This window comes from Bos taurus, chromosome 16, assembly GCF_002263795.3.
Source record: "Bos taurus isolate L1 Dominette 01449 registration number 42190680 breed Hereford chromosome 16, ARS-UCD2.0, whole genome shotgun sequence".
Classification (NCBI taxonomy): Eukaryota; Metazoa; Chordata; class Mammalia; order Artiodactyla; family Bovidae; genus Bos; species Bos taurus.
This window is the reverse complement of record NC_037343.1, coordinates 5,686,645-5,700,942: the sequence shown is the minus strand read 5'-3', so window position 1 is coordinate 5,700,942 and position 14,298 is coordinate 5,686,645. Positions and strand designations below refer to the sequence as shown.

The 14,298-nt window shown below is 35.9% G+C and overlaps 1 protein-coding gene across 4 annotated transcripts in view; it reads left to right on the top strand.

Annotated features, from left to right (window-relative positions):
• The window catches only part of LOC100336868 (complement factor H), an 80,724-nt gene that overhangs the window by 22,954 nt on the left and 43,472 nt on the right, over positions 1 to 14,298 (top strand). For all 4 annotated transcript variants that reach the window (XM_059875649.1, XM_002693875.7, XM_005216730.5 and 1 more), the window contains exons 4-9: positions 2,195 to 2,377; positions 3,916 to 4,092; positions 8,149 to 8,325; positions 9,236 to 9,421; positions 9,533 to 9,712; positions 12,120 to 12,299. In XM_059875649.1, the coding sequence (XP_059731632.1) occupies positions 2,195 to 2,377; positions 3,916 to 4,092; positions 8,149 to 8,325; positions 9,236 to 9,421; positions 9,533 to 9,712; positions 12,120 to 12,299 (1,083 nt within the window). The remainder of the gene's footprint in view (positions 1 to 2,194; positions 2,378 to 3,915; positions 4,093 to 8,148; positions 8,326 to 9,235; positions 9,422 to 9,532; positions 9,713 to 12,119; positions 12,300 to 14,298) is intronic.

The window sequence follows — 14,298 nt, the reverse complement described above, 5'->3', positions numbered from 1 at the left end:
GTTGTCAAATTTCTGTTGTTGGGCTGGGATAAAAAGCAATGGATATCTTGTTCTTCTCATTTGAACATACTTCTCAGTTGATCATTTTTCTTGATTCTCTGTGTTGATATCTGTGCATTAGACTAAACATCCACTTGTCCTAGTCTTTACAGATTGGCCTCAGAAGTAGAACCTTTCCAGAATTCAGCCTTTTCAATCAGCCTGGCCAGAATTTTGGTTACCTCTTTAACCTCTCTGCTCATCCAAACTTCTGTGTTTGTAGTCAGCCTCCTCCAGGAGTCGAGAGTATGCAGTGATCTACAAGTCAAAATACTTGGTGGAACAGGCAATTGGAGTTTATCACCTCACTCACTCTGCACTCACTGACTTGGGGAAAGGAGCTGTGGTTAATGCCTGCATGCTAGTTCAAACCCTGTGCCTTCTGCACCATGATTGAGTTCTTTGTAGTCCCCAGGCACAAATGCAAACTTTGGGTTTCATCAGCTCTCAGGGACAGGTTAGTTAGAAGCCAATTCCTCAGGCAGAACTGGAAAAGATGAAGGTCCAGATGTGCCGTCTGACTCCATCCATGGAGAAACTGGGAGTTGCTTACTCTTCATTAAGCTGGGGGAAGACCTGTGAAAAGTGCTGGTACAGATTCATAACTGCCACTTCATTTCTGTAATCCCAGGAGATTGGAAATCCTAGGCCTCCCAGAGGCAGGTAAATTGGAAGCTGGACCCTGGACTGCTGCTGCTGCTAAGTCGCTTTAGTCATGTCCGACTCTGTGCGACCCCAGAGACGGCAGCCCACCAGGCTCCCCCATCCCTGGGATTCTCCAGGCAAGAACACTGGAGTGGGTTGCCATTTCCTTCTCCAATGCATGAAAGTGAAGAGTGAAAGTGAAGTCGCTCAGTTGTGTCCAACTCTAGAGACCCCATGGACTGCAGCCTACCAGGCCCCTCCATCCATAGGATTTGCCAGGCAAGAGTACTGGAGCGGGACACTGGACTAGCATTTGCAAAATCAGAGACCTAGATTGTGGATCAAACTCTTTGCTCCTCCAGGAGAAGCTGGAATTGAGTGTTCCCTTCAAATTGTATGGATCTGCTGCATGGATTTTATTGCAGGAATGTGTCTTAGTTTTCCCTGCCACTTAGGATTTTGGCATTTTCTCACATGCCTTGAATGCAGAACTTCTCATCTACTGTTTCTATTTTGAATCGAAGGAGCTGATATACACATAGTTGTTAATTCAGTGTGTCTGTGGAGGGAAGGAGAGGTCAAGGTGGCCTATTCCACTCTCTTACTAATATCACTGCAGTATTTCCAAATTATATGTGTTGGGCTTGTTTGCTTTTCTATTTTTAGTTTTATGGAAAAACAATTACTGATTTTCAGTCTTTATCATTACTATTATTGCTATGTAATTTTAAAATTCCCCTCAGCACACTTTTGTGTCATCCCATAAATCATATAAAACTTTACTTATTATGGTTTTATTTTCATTCAATTCAAAATATTCAGTTTGCTCTTTTGATTTCTTCTTTATCCGTGAAGTACTAAAATAAATTAGCTGAATTCTATGAAGATGTCTAGTAGGTGACAGAATTGTACTTTTCCAAGTTTAGTTATTCATGGTTTGAAGGATCAATATTTTGTCCTTAGTAAAATGAATGGATGTATTGATCTTTGTCATCTTCATTGAACTCCATGTACTGATATGGCTTTAAGCACTCAGTTTTGATGACAGCATTTCAACTTCTCAGAGACAAAGGCTGGGGTCACTATGGTGGAAGATTCTGTGATCGTCACCTGATCTGTGTTCTGGGTTGTGTAAGAGATCCAGACTAGACAATACTTTCAACAAGTCCCAGGAAAGGAAACCCATTGCTAAAAGATTTCTGACATGCTGTGGGATTCCAGATCCTTTAGACAAACAGATTTCTAATAATTTCCTATAAGGGATTTGGAGTATTTTAAATCTTGCTTTGTTCTAGAAAATAGAAATCAAGTGTTTTAGTTTAATATCTTTGGAAATTCATAGTTTTTTTTTTTTTTTCTTTTCTCTTACACAGGACCTTTAATGATTAGAAGTTTTCTTGGTTTATAGTCATAAATGACCCCCCTTTTTTGTATCATTATCTTATTTTGGTCCTTATGAAATGTGTATCAAATATATGCTTACCTTTTCTTTATGCTTTCTCCCTTTTAGAAACATGTTCAAAATCCAATATAAGGATTGAGAATGGATTTTTGTCTAAATCTACCTTTACGTATCCCCTAAATAAACAAACAGAATATAAGTGTAAACCAGGATATGTAACAGCAGATGGTAAGACATCAGGGTTAATTACATGTCTGCAAAATGGATGGTCAGCTCAACCTGTATGCATTAGTAAGTAATTCATTATCTTAGTATTGTTTATCCTGATGATAACTATACAGAAGTATTCTTTAACTTTGTTCTTTTTTCCTTTTTCTTTCTTTCTTTCTTTTTTTTTTTTTTTGATGGGGTAGGGTCATATGAAGGGTTTTGTGGTTCCATGGATGTATTTGAAAAGATCAATTACAAAGCTTTGAAAAATGTAACTTTTTTAAAAAATTATCAGTGGAGTAGAAAATCATTGTACCTTTTAGTTCAACGTTTTGTCACTTTAAAACATCCTGTGACTAAAATCTAATTTTGCTAAGAGCCTTACCTCTCTTCCGGGATAAATTCATTTATTTTCAGCTGAAACCTTTATGCTGATTGCCTCTGCTTTTATTTTAGGAGACTCTTAAGCCAGAGTCTCTGCTCCTAAGCCTAAAAGTTATGTTTTTAAGCAAAGATGTGAGGCCATGGTGCATAAGCTTCAAATAATACGATATATAATTCATATGTTTGAGTCTCTAGGATAGATATCCTTGCGAAAAATTCTCTTTTAGAAAATCGTCATAAACATCCAGTTAGTGGAGACAGAGAAACACTTCTAGACAGGACCAAATTCTGCTGTGCTGAAGGTTTTTCTTGTAGCAATACATAGATGTTTATGAAGATTTTCTAAGAAAAATTAATGAGTTTGTCTTATTCATCCCAAAGCTACACAGTGATATTTTTGAAGTGATATTTTACATACTCACTTTAAGTGAAGTGGGTATTTATAATATCCCTTTCTACTGTTTTCATTTTATTTTTCCAGTGTCTATAGTACTACAGGCACTACACCCTCAAAATGAAAAAAGTTGCACATATCAACCTTATTTTATTTTAATATATGACACTTTTCCATTATAACACTCTTTTTATGAAAAATGTCTCTATTATTATATGTTACTAGTATAATTTTGCTTTAACATATTATGAAATTTGAAGCAAATTATTTAAACTATTAACATCAGTCTATGGTGTTAGTGAAAACAGATTGTTTGTTAACATATTTTCTTGTAAATAGCTATAAATAATAGAATTATGTGTGTATTGAATCTTGATAAGTATAAAAGAATATACAACCATTAGAAATATAGTTGGAAAAGGAAAATCAGCATGTGAATTTTAAAAACTTTATAGCATCTTTAAAAAAATAACTTGCCTTTTGAAAATTACTTTTTTTCAATGAAGTTTTCCCTGGCAAATATGTCACAACTGCTAATTAATTTGGCATTTATTTTAATACTAGCTTTGGGAAAAAATGCATAAGTACAGCAACTGAGGAACATGTTCATAAAGTAAATAATTCAGGAACCTTAAGTGTTGAGAAAAAAGTTGCATAGAAATACACTTGTTTTCACTTTGAGTAATTATTTCAGGACAGTGATATATCACTGGCATGGTTGGCTAATTTTTTATGATTAGTACATACTAATTGGTGAAGCCCTTTTCCCTTGAGATGAAACTCAATCAAATTGCCCACTAAATAATATTAGAAATGAAATCACAATCCCATTATCCCTTAGAATCCTGTGACAGGCCAGTATTTGAGAAGGCCAGAGTCAAAAGTGATGGCATGTGGTTCAGACTGAACGACAGACTGGACTACGAATGTGTTGATGGGTATGAGAACCGAGATGGACGCACCACAGGCTCCATAGTATGTAGTCAAGACGGCTGGTCTGATAAAGCTGCATGCTATGGTAAGCGCTCTTTTTCAGATGTTCTTTCCTTGAAGATAAGCAAAATTTAACAGTAATTGTCAGAAGTGTTTTATTTTTACCAAATTACACTGATCTAGAATCATCTTTAAGGAATCATGCTTCCTTCTACTTTAATGTAAACTGGAAGGAGGGGAAGTTTTAAAGTCCAACGACTCACTCAATACCAAAATGACAGGGTCTTGCAACCTGTTCAAGTATTTGCTCGTAAGTTTCTGCTTATACCTCCTACCTTGAATGTTAACTTCTGCAGGTTTTGACAGGTGCTTTTTATTTTCTGACTTTGACAAGTTCTGAGGGCAATGACATGGATCTCTTTTATTTTGCCAATGAGATGTGTTTTTTCCAGGTTTAGAAATAGGGCTTCTGTCTCTGGTAAGCTGAGTGGATGTTGAGTGTCCCAAGTCAAGGGAAGAGTTATGTGCAAACTTTGGCAGCAAAGTAATATTTGGAAAATATGAAGGTGGGCAGATTCTTCTGAATGAGAGAGGATTTTATGAGCTGAAGCTGATATGAGGCAAAGGAAAGATGAGCTGGGTTATTTCAAGGCATATTAACATTGATTGATTTTATGATTCATGAAAAGCCATAGGGAATTTTAAGAAAAGGAATTATATAATTTTATTTGGATTTTTGAAGGCCGTTTGTGGATTTTTCTGCATGCTGTGCTTATGATGGACAAGAGAAGATTCAAAAAACCATGTGGGGTGAAAAAGTGTGGGGATTAGATAAATTCTTGGCTGAAGTGTTTCAGGGCAGAGAATAGATTTGGGATATATTTTCCTGGTAATAAATGCACATAACGTTGCTAAATGTTGGTTGTCAGAAAGAGCAAAAGTTGAAGGGACTCATGTTTTGAATACCATTTTCTCATACACAAGTAAGCAAATGGAAATGACTTTATACATGGTACTGGCAGGAGAAAGAACACTCTTGCAAGAGCATCACAACTTTGACCTGAACACATTGTGGTTGGGCCAATGGGGACCATAAACATTGGATACATCAACTGTAGTGTTGAATGCATAGGTTTAAACAGGAGATATACACATGAGATTATCACTCTCTAAATAATGACATCAGATTAGAAAAGAATGTAGAATGAAAATAGAAGAAAGCTCAAGACTGAGTCCTGAAGTTTCCAACACTGAGGTGTCTGACAGAAGAAGAATAGATGGCGAAGTGGACAGAAAGAAAGAAGGACCCAGAGAATTTAGGAGGAAAAATGTAAGAATAAATGTTGCATAGATTGGAAAGAAGAAAATGATTTAAGAACAAGGGATAATAAATTGACTAATAGTAATTTCTATGGAATCAGCTTGAAATGGTTCTATATCCAATTCCACCATTTGCTAAATATGAATCTAAGGGCAACAACCTATTTGAAGCTTTGTTCACTCCTCTGAATCTGTAAAATGATTTAATATTTATAAATGTTCTAATATTTCAAAAGATCTTTTAGTTATTAAAATAAATTATTCATATACACTTGTCATAATACCTGCCATACAGTTTAGTCAAAGAAATTGTAAACTAATTACATTAGAATAGTTACACTAATTAATACTTCTAATTCAGTTAATAAGCCAGGTTAAAAGACTAAAAATGTGGTGCCAACATTAATTGTGAGAGATACAGTTTCAGATGGAGTAGATAAGGAAAGACCTACTTAAAACCTGCTAAATAAATTATTAGTAAGAAATGCAATACAGCATGTGGACATAACTCTTTGAAAAGGCTTGGTTGTGACAGAGAACAAGAGGTTCAGGATAGAGATTTCAGGTAGACACACAGGGGAAGCTTGTTAGAGGAACAGGCCAGGCTTGTTCAACAGTTTTCAGAGCCCAGGTAATTTCACTTTCAGGCTGTCAGCAAGCACCTAATATGTGCCAGAAGTGGCCTAAGAGTAATTGTGAAGAATACAGCGGGGGACAGTGGAATGTCTTTCAAGAGTTTTCATGCCAGTATGAGGAAAAGAAAAAGATGAATTAAGGCAAATAATGAACCAAAAAGTAAAAATATTTCTATTATATTGTTCCAATAAGGGTATTCTAAGAACAAAAGAATCCAAGTGCTTAGAAAGTAGGAAGGACTGCAGATCAACTTTATGTAGGAAGACGTCTATGCAAAGAGAACCTGGAAACCATTCGTCAGCAGAGGCACACGCCTTTGCAGCAGCCGTGGCAGCAAAGCAATTGGCTTATTTAAAAAGATCAGATGGTAAAGAATCTGCCTGCAATGCAGGAGACTTGAGTTCAATCCCTGGGTCAGGAAGATCCCTTGGAGAAGGGAATGGCAACCCTCTGCAGTATTCTTGCCTGAAGAATTCCACAGAAAGAGAAGTGTGGTGGGCTCTAGTCCATGGGGTCAAAAAGAGGCATACCTGAGAGACTACACTTTCACTTTCAAAATTTCTGAGCCAGCTGACAGTAAAATATCCACTTGCGTTGTGGGAGACCTGGATTGGATCCCTGGGTCGGGAAGATCCCTTAGAGTAGGGAATGGCAACCCACTGCAATATTTTTGCCTGAAGAAGTCCATGGAATTTTGGCGAGCTGCAGTCCAAGGGATCACATAGAGATGGACACGACTGAGCTACTCACAATTCTAAGTAAAGGGAAAGGCTTTTAAGATGATCATGTCTTTCTTACAGTCACTCTATGTGAAGACAACAGATGGAAAAAGCCTAATAACAAGATCTTTTTGTTGTTGTTAAACCAGTATTTAACACAGTATGATAAAATAGGAATTTTACATAAGATAAGCATAAAATATGTAAACAAAGTCACATAAATTAGAAGTATTGCTATGTGGAAGTTTGGAATAGAATTTTAGGAAAGGAATCCCAATAGTTCTCATCAATAGTAACCTCTCATCTAAGCTACAAATCTCAACATTAAAACAAAAGCAAAAACAAAGTTATTGATTTTGAGGGGAGGGGGCATTACTTTTAAAACTAGTTAGCTTATATACAATTTTATGATAATGTTTGAAAATTTTAGATAGTATGATCCTTCTTTTTGGTGAGATTCTAGTTCTTAAATTCCAATTGAGAAGTTTATAAATGATTTAGCAATAGGAAGATTTCCAAATAAAGAATAATGCAATTTTTGATAATATGTAGCAATCCCTGATGGCTCAGATGGTAAAGAATCTGCCTACTATGAGGGAGACCTGGGTTTGATCCCTTGGTTAGGAAGATCCCCTAGAGAAGGGAATGACTACCCACTCCAGTATTCTTGCCCAGAGAATTCCATGGACAGAGGAACCTGGCCAGCTATACTCCATGGGGTCACAAAGGGTCAGACACAACTGAGCGACTAATCCACACACAGCAATGTTACAAATTTCATAGATTTTCCACATTTTCAATGATAAGTTTAAACATTTTTAAAATGAATCAGAATAATTAAACATATATTAATAGTTAAGCTCATTTATAGGTACAATAAGATTAGATGTTTGTGTTGTCATATACCTAGAATGTCAAGACACCTAGAATATGCCTATGTGACCTTGAACATGTTTACTCATTTTGTTTCATGTTTCAGTTTGATTTCTACACTTGTAGATAAAATTAAGTGATTTTTAATGTGCCTGTAACTCAAATACAAGAGAAATGTCTCTCTTGTGTGTTCTAGTTTCCCAGTTATGTTTTTTATAATATCATTTTTTCATTTGTATTCAATTTTAAAATTGTGCCTTTTTTAAAAATTCTGTAAGATATTTCTACATTTTGAGACCAAAAAAGTAGCATTATATTTTGTAAATGTCAGTGATAAAATCAGATCCAGTATTAACAAGTTGACTTTACTAATAAATAATCAGGCATATATGTCGCTGCTCAATACCTTAATATTTCTCAAAATCCCAGATGAATGCAGAGGGTGTATAAAACCTAACATAATGTTTTTCAAGGAAGAACATTAATGTGTGTTCTGTGTATGCAGTATCCAGCACCTCTTTTGATGTGACACAAATAATATTTATTTTGCAATGGTTAAATATTCTCACTCAATTACTTATCTTTTTTGATAGAAAGAGAATGCAGTATTCCCGAAATGGATCCATACTTAAATGCTTATCCCAGGAAAGAAATATATAAAGTTGGAGATGTGCTGAAATTCTCCTGCAGTCAAGGCCGTATTATGGTTGGAGCAGATTCAGTTCAGTGCTACCACTTTGGATGGTCCCCTAAACTTCCAAAGTGTAAAGGTAAATATTTATCTGACAGTTGTTGGAGCAAGAGTTGGGATTTCAGATATCAACCTTTTTATTTCCCTCCCTTAATTTTCTGTGCACTTCCAGTGCATCTATATAGTCTAATGCATTAAGGCAGAGATATACCCACCAAGGTGGAGAAGGAAATGGCAACCCACTCCAGTATTCTGCCTGGATAATCCTGGGGACGGAGAAGCCTGGTGGGCTACTGTCTATGGGGTCGCACAGAGTCGGACATGACTGAAGTGACTTAGCAGCAGCATACCCACCAAGGACATATGCTGGGTAGTAGATACCTCAGTTTTCCTTCTTTAAGAAATTAACCTCCAGCTGCTTCTTGAAATATGTGGTGGAGAATCCACAGAAATGCATGAGGAACCTGACACTGGCAGGATTTCTTCTAAGTTTTCCTTTTTTCCCGCAATTTCACCATTAATATTGGAGAGTTTATATACGGTGGGCTTTACATCTAGTGTCCACAAGTATGTCTAAAGAGTGTTCAAGTAACGTAAAGTCAATTCAGTCACATGTATCAAATCATGTGAATCAAAGTTAAAGTGTTCAAATGCTTCTCTCAAATGATATTTTTTTTCAAAAAGTTTTCATAGTGTTTCTGTGGAATAAAATATTGCTATAATTTATACACCCAGATTGAGTAACTGGTTTGCACATTTATTTAGCATGTCTGGATAGTGAACATGCTTTCTGAGCATACATAGACTTCAATATGTTAGTACAAGATGAGTAACAGAATCAGTAAACACTATTCTTTTTTCATTGTTTAAGAATGCTAAAATAAATTATATAACAAATAAAAATCATTTAGAGAAATAAATTTCTGCATTAGCTGGATTTTTCAGTTATAAGACACAATGTAACCATTATTTATGCAATATTTCTACAGCAAGGAAAGTAAAATCGTGTGCTCCACCTCCTCAACTTCTCAATGGGAAAGGGAAAAAATTACACAAAGAAGAATATGCACACAATGAGGTCGTGGAATATGCTTGCAACCCCAGATTTCTGATGAAGGGTTCTCATAAAATTCAGTGTGTTGATGGAGAATGGACAGCTTTACCTGTGTGTATTGGTAATGTATTAAAAATAGTAATGTTTTCAAGGTAAATCATTACTCTTATTTGTATTCATATACACATTTAAATAATATTTTAAAGACGAATATATTTTTGTGCATTTTCAGAGGAGAAGCGTACCTGTGGAGATATACCTGACCTTGATCACGCCGATATCAAGCCTTCTGTCCCTCCTTATCACCATGGAGACTCAGTAGAGTTCAGTTGCAGAGAAGCATTTACAATGATTGGACCCAGATTTATCACGTGTATTAGTGGAGAGTGGACCCAGCCTCCTCAGTGCATTGGTCAGAATACACATCTCAAATTGACCTTTAGTATTTGCAGCCATTGTGTTGAAATTTATAATTATCCTTGAAAATGTCAGATCTTAAATTATAATGATCCCAAACATTTGATTTTTATAGTCCAATATGTGTCTAAAGAGGAAAAATATAAACTAGCAATAGAATTTTATGCATCTTTCTGTCCTGATTTTAACATTGTTTATCTTGACAAGTGTGAAGCTAAATCTTACTGATAGATACTCATGTGATTAAAATGGGAGTACTAGTTACCAGGAAAATACAACTATCATTGCAGAAATGCCATTTTTGCTTTTATATGGTACTCTTTCTTTTAGAACATTGGAAACCAGGAATTATAGTTGAGGAAAATACCCATTTGATACATTTCTGTAGGAATATTGCCATTCTCAAGCTTCTAACTATAATTTCTCTATCTGTTTCAAACTCTGCAAAGAGAATTTACTGTGCTGGGGAGGGTGGGCTCCAGCCCTCCCTGTTAGTAGGTAACTCTGTCTTGGGAGGCACTTGGGGTGGGGCCAGGAACCTGCCCTGACACATTTCCCTGTAAGAGACTCATCCTGACTTTTGGATGACCAAGTCTTTGATGACTGACCAGGAGAATTGATGTTAGCTGCCTTCTTTCATTTTCTCTTGCAATAGACTTTTTCCTGGAGTTTTCCTGGGCTCTGCATTCAAAGAGAGCCCTGCATGTCCAGGCCTATTGACTCAGATATTTCTAGTCATTAATTATTCCAAGAAGAAGGCAGGGCTTTGGCTCAGGCCCTGAACGAGGGCAGGGACCGATAGCTGTTTTCTTTGCCGACAGTATGTCGAAAGACCCATACTCAAAAGACCAGTTGACAGATGGGAGACATTCAGTGGGAGTTTATTTAGTTAAATAGTAATTTTTTGCTTATTAATCCCTGCATTTTCATGAAGACATTCCTGTCCTAGGTATTGCCAGTTCTTCAAGACCAAACCTCATCTTTGTCCTCTTCTATCTCCTCAAATGACCTCACCTCATTTGACTTTTCATTCTACCTAATGCCAAAATGTTTGCTTCAATTATTACTCTTCTGATCTCAGAGTTTTCCTTGCAAAGGTTAATCCTCTACCTGTATTCAGTTTAATGTAGTCCCCCTTTGCTATAATAGACCTTATTCCAGTTTTCTTCTCTCAAAGTTTATTTTGTAACTCTGTCTAATCTAGCTTGTCATTCTTCCTACTTGCTTATTTTCTCCTAATAAAATAAGTCTGCTTTCCTTCCAGAAATCAGTCCATCATAGGATGAGGCCTGCAGCCACTATTTCTCCTTTTGAGTATACATCTTCCTTTGTCCACCATTCCTTGAAGAATACTACTGGTTTTATGTCCCTCAACACCCTGAACAAAACTTAAAAATAAGGCTAATTCTCAAGCCTTTAGTGTATTTTCAATTCAGCTTGTTATTTTATTTTTTCAGAGTTTCATTTTGAAATCATCACTTTTCTTTGACTACCTACTTGACTTTTCCTTATTTTATTCATTTTACTTAACCTTTATCATTAACAAATCATTAACATATACTGCCAAAGCCCTATACGGATATTTTGTCAAATTCTAAAAGAACTTCCACCTTCACTGAATTTATGAAATAGGTATATGTGTGTGTATATATATATATATATATATATATATATATATTAAGCTTTTTTTTTAGTCCATATTTAACTTATGCTGGAGCTAGCAAAAAATTGCTATCATGGTTCTATATTGCATTATAATGATCTGATACATAACATAGTGGCTCAAAGACTCCAAGTTTATATACAAGATAGGTTGTAACTTTAAGTACTCATCTTCTTATTTCAAGTGTTTGTTTATTTTTGGTGTCAGGTAAAAGATTTGCTTAAAAGTTAAGATTCTATACAAAACAACTTGGATGTAGTTTTCTTATTATGTTTCATATTATTTCTTGAAAAAAAACGTATATAAAGTAGCAACTTTGTATGCTTTGTCCACAGAAAATTGTTTTTATTTTATTGTTTTAAGATTGTGAATTAAAAATAATGTAGAGATGCTTAAGGTCAACAAGCTAATTATATGAACATTTGCACAGATTTCAAGTTTGGGACCAAATTTATTCATGTGATAGCTATTCGCTATGTAGATCAGAAAGTATTCCAGTCAAAAAGGCAGAAATCTTTAGGATGGGTATTTTCTCTGAAACTTCAAAAACTGGATGCAAGACTCAGGCTCATGTATAATTTTTCATCTCATGCAATTTGATCAGCAAAAACTTGGCTGGTGGAATTTGTAGGCAGAAATTGTAACATCATTATTTTATTGACAAAATAAGCTATTTTTTGTTATTGGCTATTTGGTTCTTTAGAAGTAGTCTTGTCAAGAGAATGTTTTCATTTTATAGCAACAGATGAACTTAGGAAGTGTAAATGGTCAACATTATTTCCACCTGAGGGAAAACCAGCACGTAGGATTGAATATGACCATAGCACCAACAAAAGTTACCAATGTCGAGGAAAATCAGAACACAAACACTCAATCTGTATAAATGGAAAATGGGATCCTAAAGTAGACTGCAAAGAAGGTAATCTCTTGTGCATAATGTTTTAAAAAATGTATTCTATTTCTCTCTAACTTGTAAAAGTAGTATCTTTGTGTCCTTCAAGGAAATTTATCTATTTATCATTCCAAATATTTTCCATCTGCAAGGTAATTTAGAAGCTAATCAAAATACTGCGTCTAAATATTAATTGTATAATGTACCTTAGTCAGCTATGTGGCAAACCACTCAGAGACTTTGTAACTTTAAATTAACATATGGGCAGTAGGTGTGCTCATTTTTACAGGAAAAAGCATTGCTTCTGATTTTGTGTATTACACATAAATGTACTTATGCTTATGCTGAACTATTATGTATTTATCAATGTATCTATATGTATCAATATATGTATATATCTATCTATATATATTTATGTATCTATCTAGTCATCTATTTCTCTATTTGTTTAACTATCATGAAAAGTCTTGAGTCATGTTTACATGATGAATTCCAATTGAATAGGTTCATTTCAGTTTTCCACTTTTAATATCTGTGTTTCTCTGCTCCGACTCCCTATCTTCTCCCTATCTTGGCTCCCTATCTTGACTCCCTATCCTCAATATGTTTACCAATTTCTACAAGCCTAGAATATCTAGAAAGAAGCTTCAAATCAATAGAAAACGAGATCTACTGTCTAATATTCAACCTCATAATTCAACCTTTTATAGAGATCCCTATATAAAAATCATATAACAATAAAGCTGTATTAATGGAGAATAAATTATTTCAAAAAGCATAACTATTTGGGAATTAGCAACAAGCTTCTAAATAACTGCCATGCTGATACATAATATACATTGTATATTATGGGCTTCCCTGATAGTTGAGCTGGTAAAGAATGTGCCTGCCATGCAGAAGACCCCAGTTCAATTTCTAGATCAGGAATATCCCCTAGAGAAGAGTTAGGCTGCCCACTCCAGGATTCTTGAGTTTCCCTGGTAGATCAGTCTACAATCTGCTTGTGGGGGGCGGGGGGAGGGACCTGGGTTCAATCCCTGTGTTGTGAAGATCCCATGGAGGCAACCCACTCCAGTATTCTTGCCTGGAGAAGCCCCAAGGACAGAGGAGCCTGGCAGGTTGCGGACCATGGGATCACAAAGAGTGAGACATGACCGAGTGGCTATGCACAGTGTTGCATATTATACATTATATATCTATGATTGTTGGCCCTTGTGAATTAACTTTTCTATAATTATAAAATATTTCTTACTTTTTGTCATGCACCTTGTTTGGAAATCTATATTAGCTTATTAAATATAATTAAATTAAAACAATTTAATATTTCATATGATGAAAGAATTCCCAACAAATTTCAAGGAATTCAAGTTTATAAATTATTCTAAATTAATCAGATCAGATAAGATCAATCGCTCAATCATGTCCAACTCTTTGTGACCCCATGAATCGCAGCACGCCAGGCCTCCCTGTCCATCACCAACTCCCAGAGTTCACCCAGACTCACATCCATCGAGTCAGTGATGCCATCCAGCCATCTCATCCTCTGTAGTCCCCTTCTCCTCTTGCCCCCAATCCCTCCCAGCATCAAAGTCTTTTCCAATGAGTCAACTCTTCGCATGAGGAGGCCAAAGTACTGGAGTTTCATCTTTAGCATCATTTCTTCCAAAGAAATCCCAGGGATGATCTCCTTCAGAACGGACTGGTTGGATGTCCTTGCAGTCCAAGGGACTCTCAAAAGTCTTCTCCAACACCACAGTTTAAAAGCATCAATTCTTTGGTGCTCAGCCTTCTTCACAGTCCAACTCTCACATCCATACATGACCACAGGAAAAACCATAGCCTTGACTAGACGGACCTTTGATGGCAAAGTAATGTCTCTGCTTTTGAATATGCTATCTAGGTTGGTCATAACTTTCCATCCAAGGAGTAAGCGTCTTTTAATTTCATGGCTGCAGTCACCATCTGTAGTGATTTTGGAGCCCAGAAAAATAAGGTCTGACACTGTTTCCACTGTTTCCCCATCTAT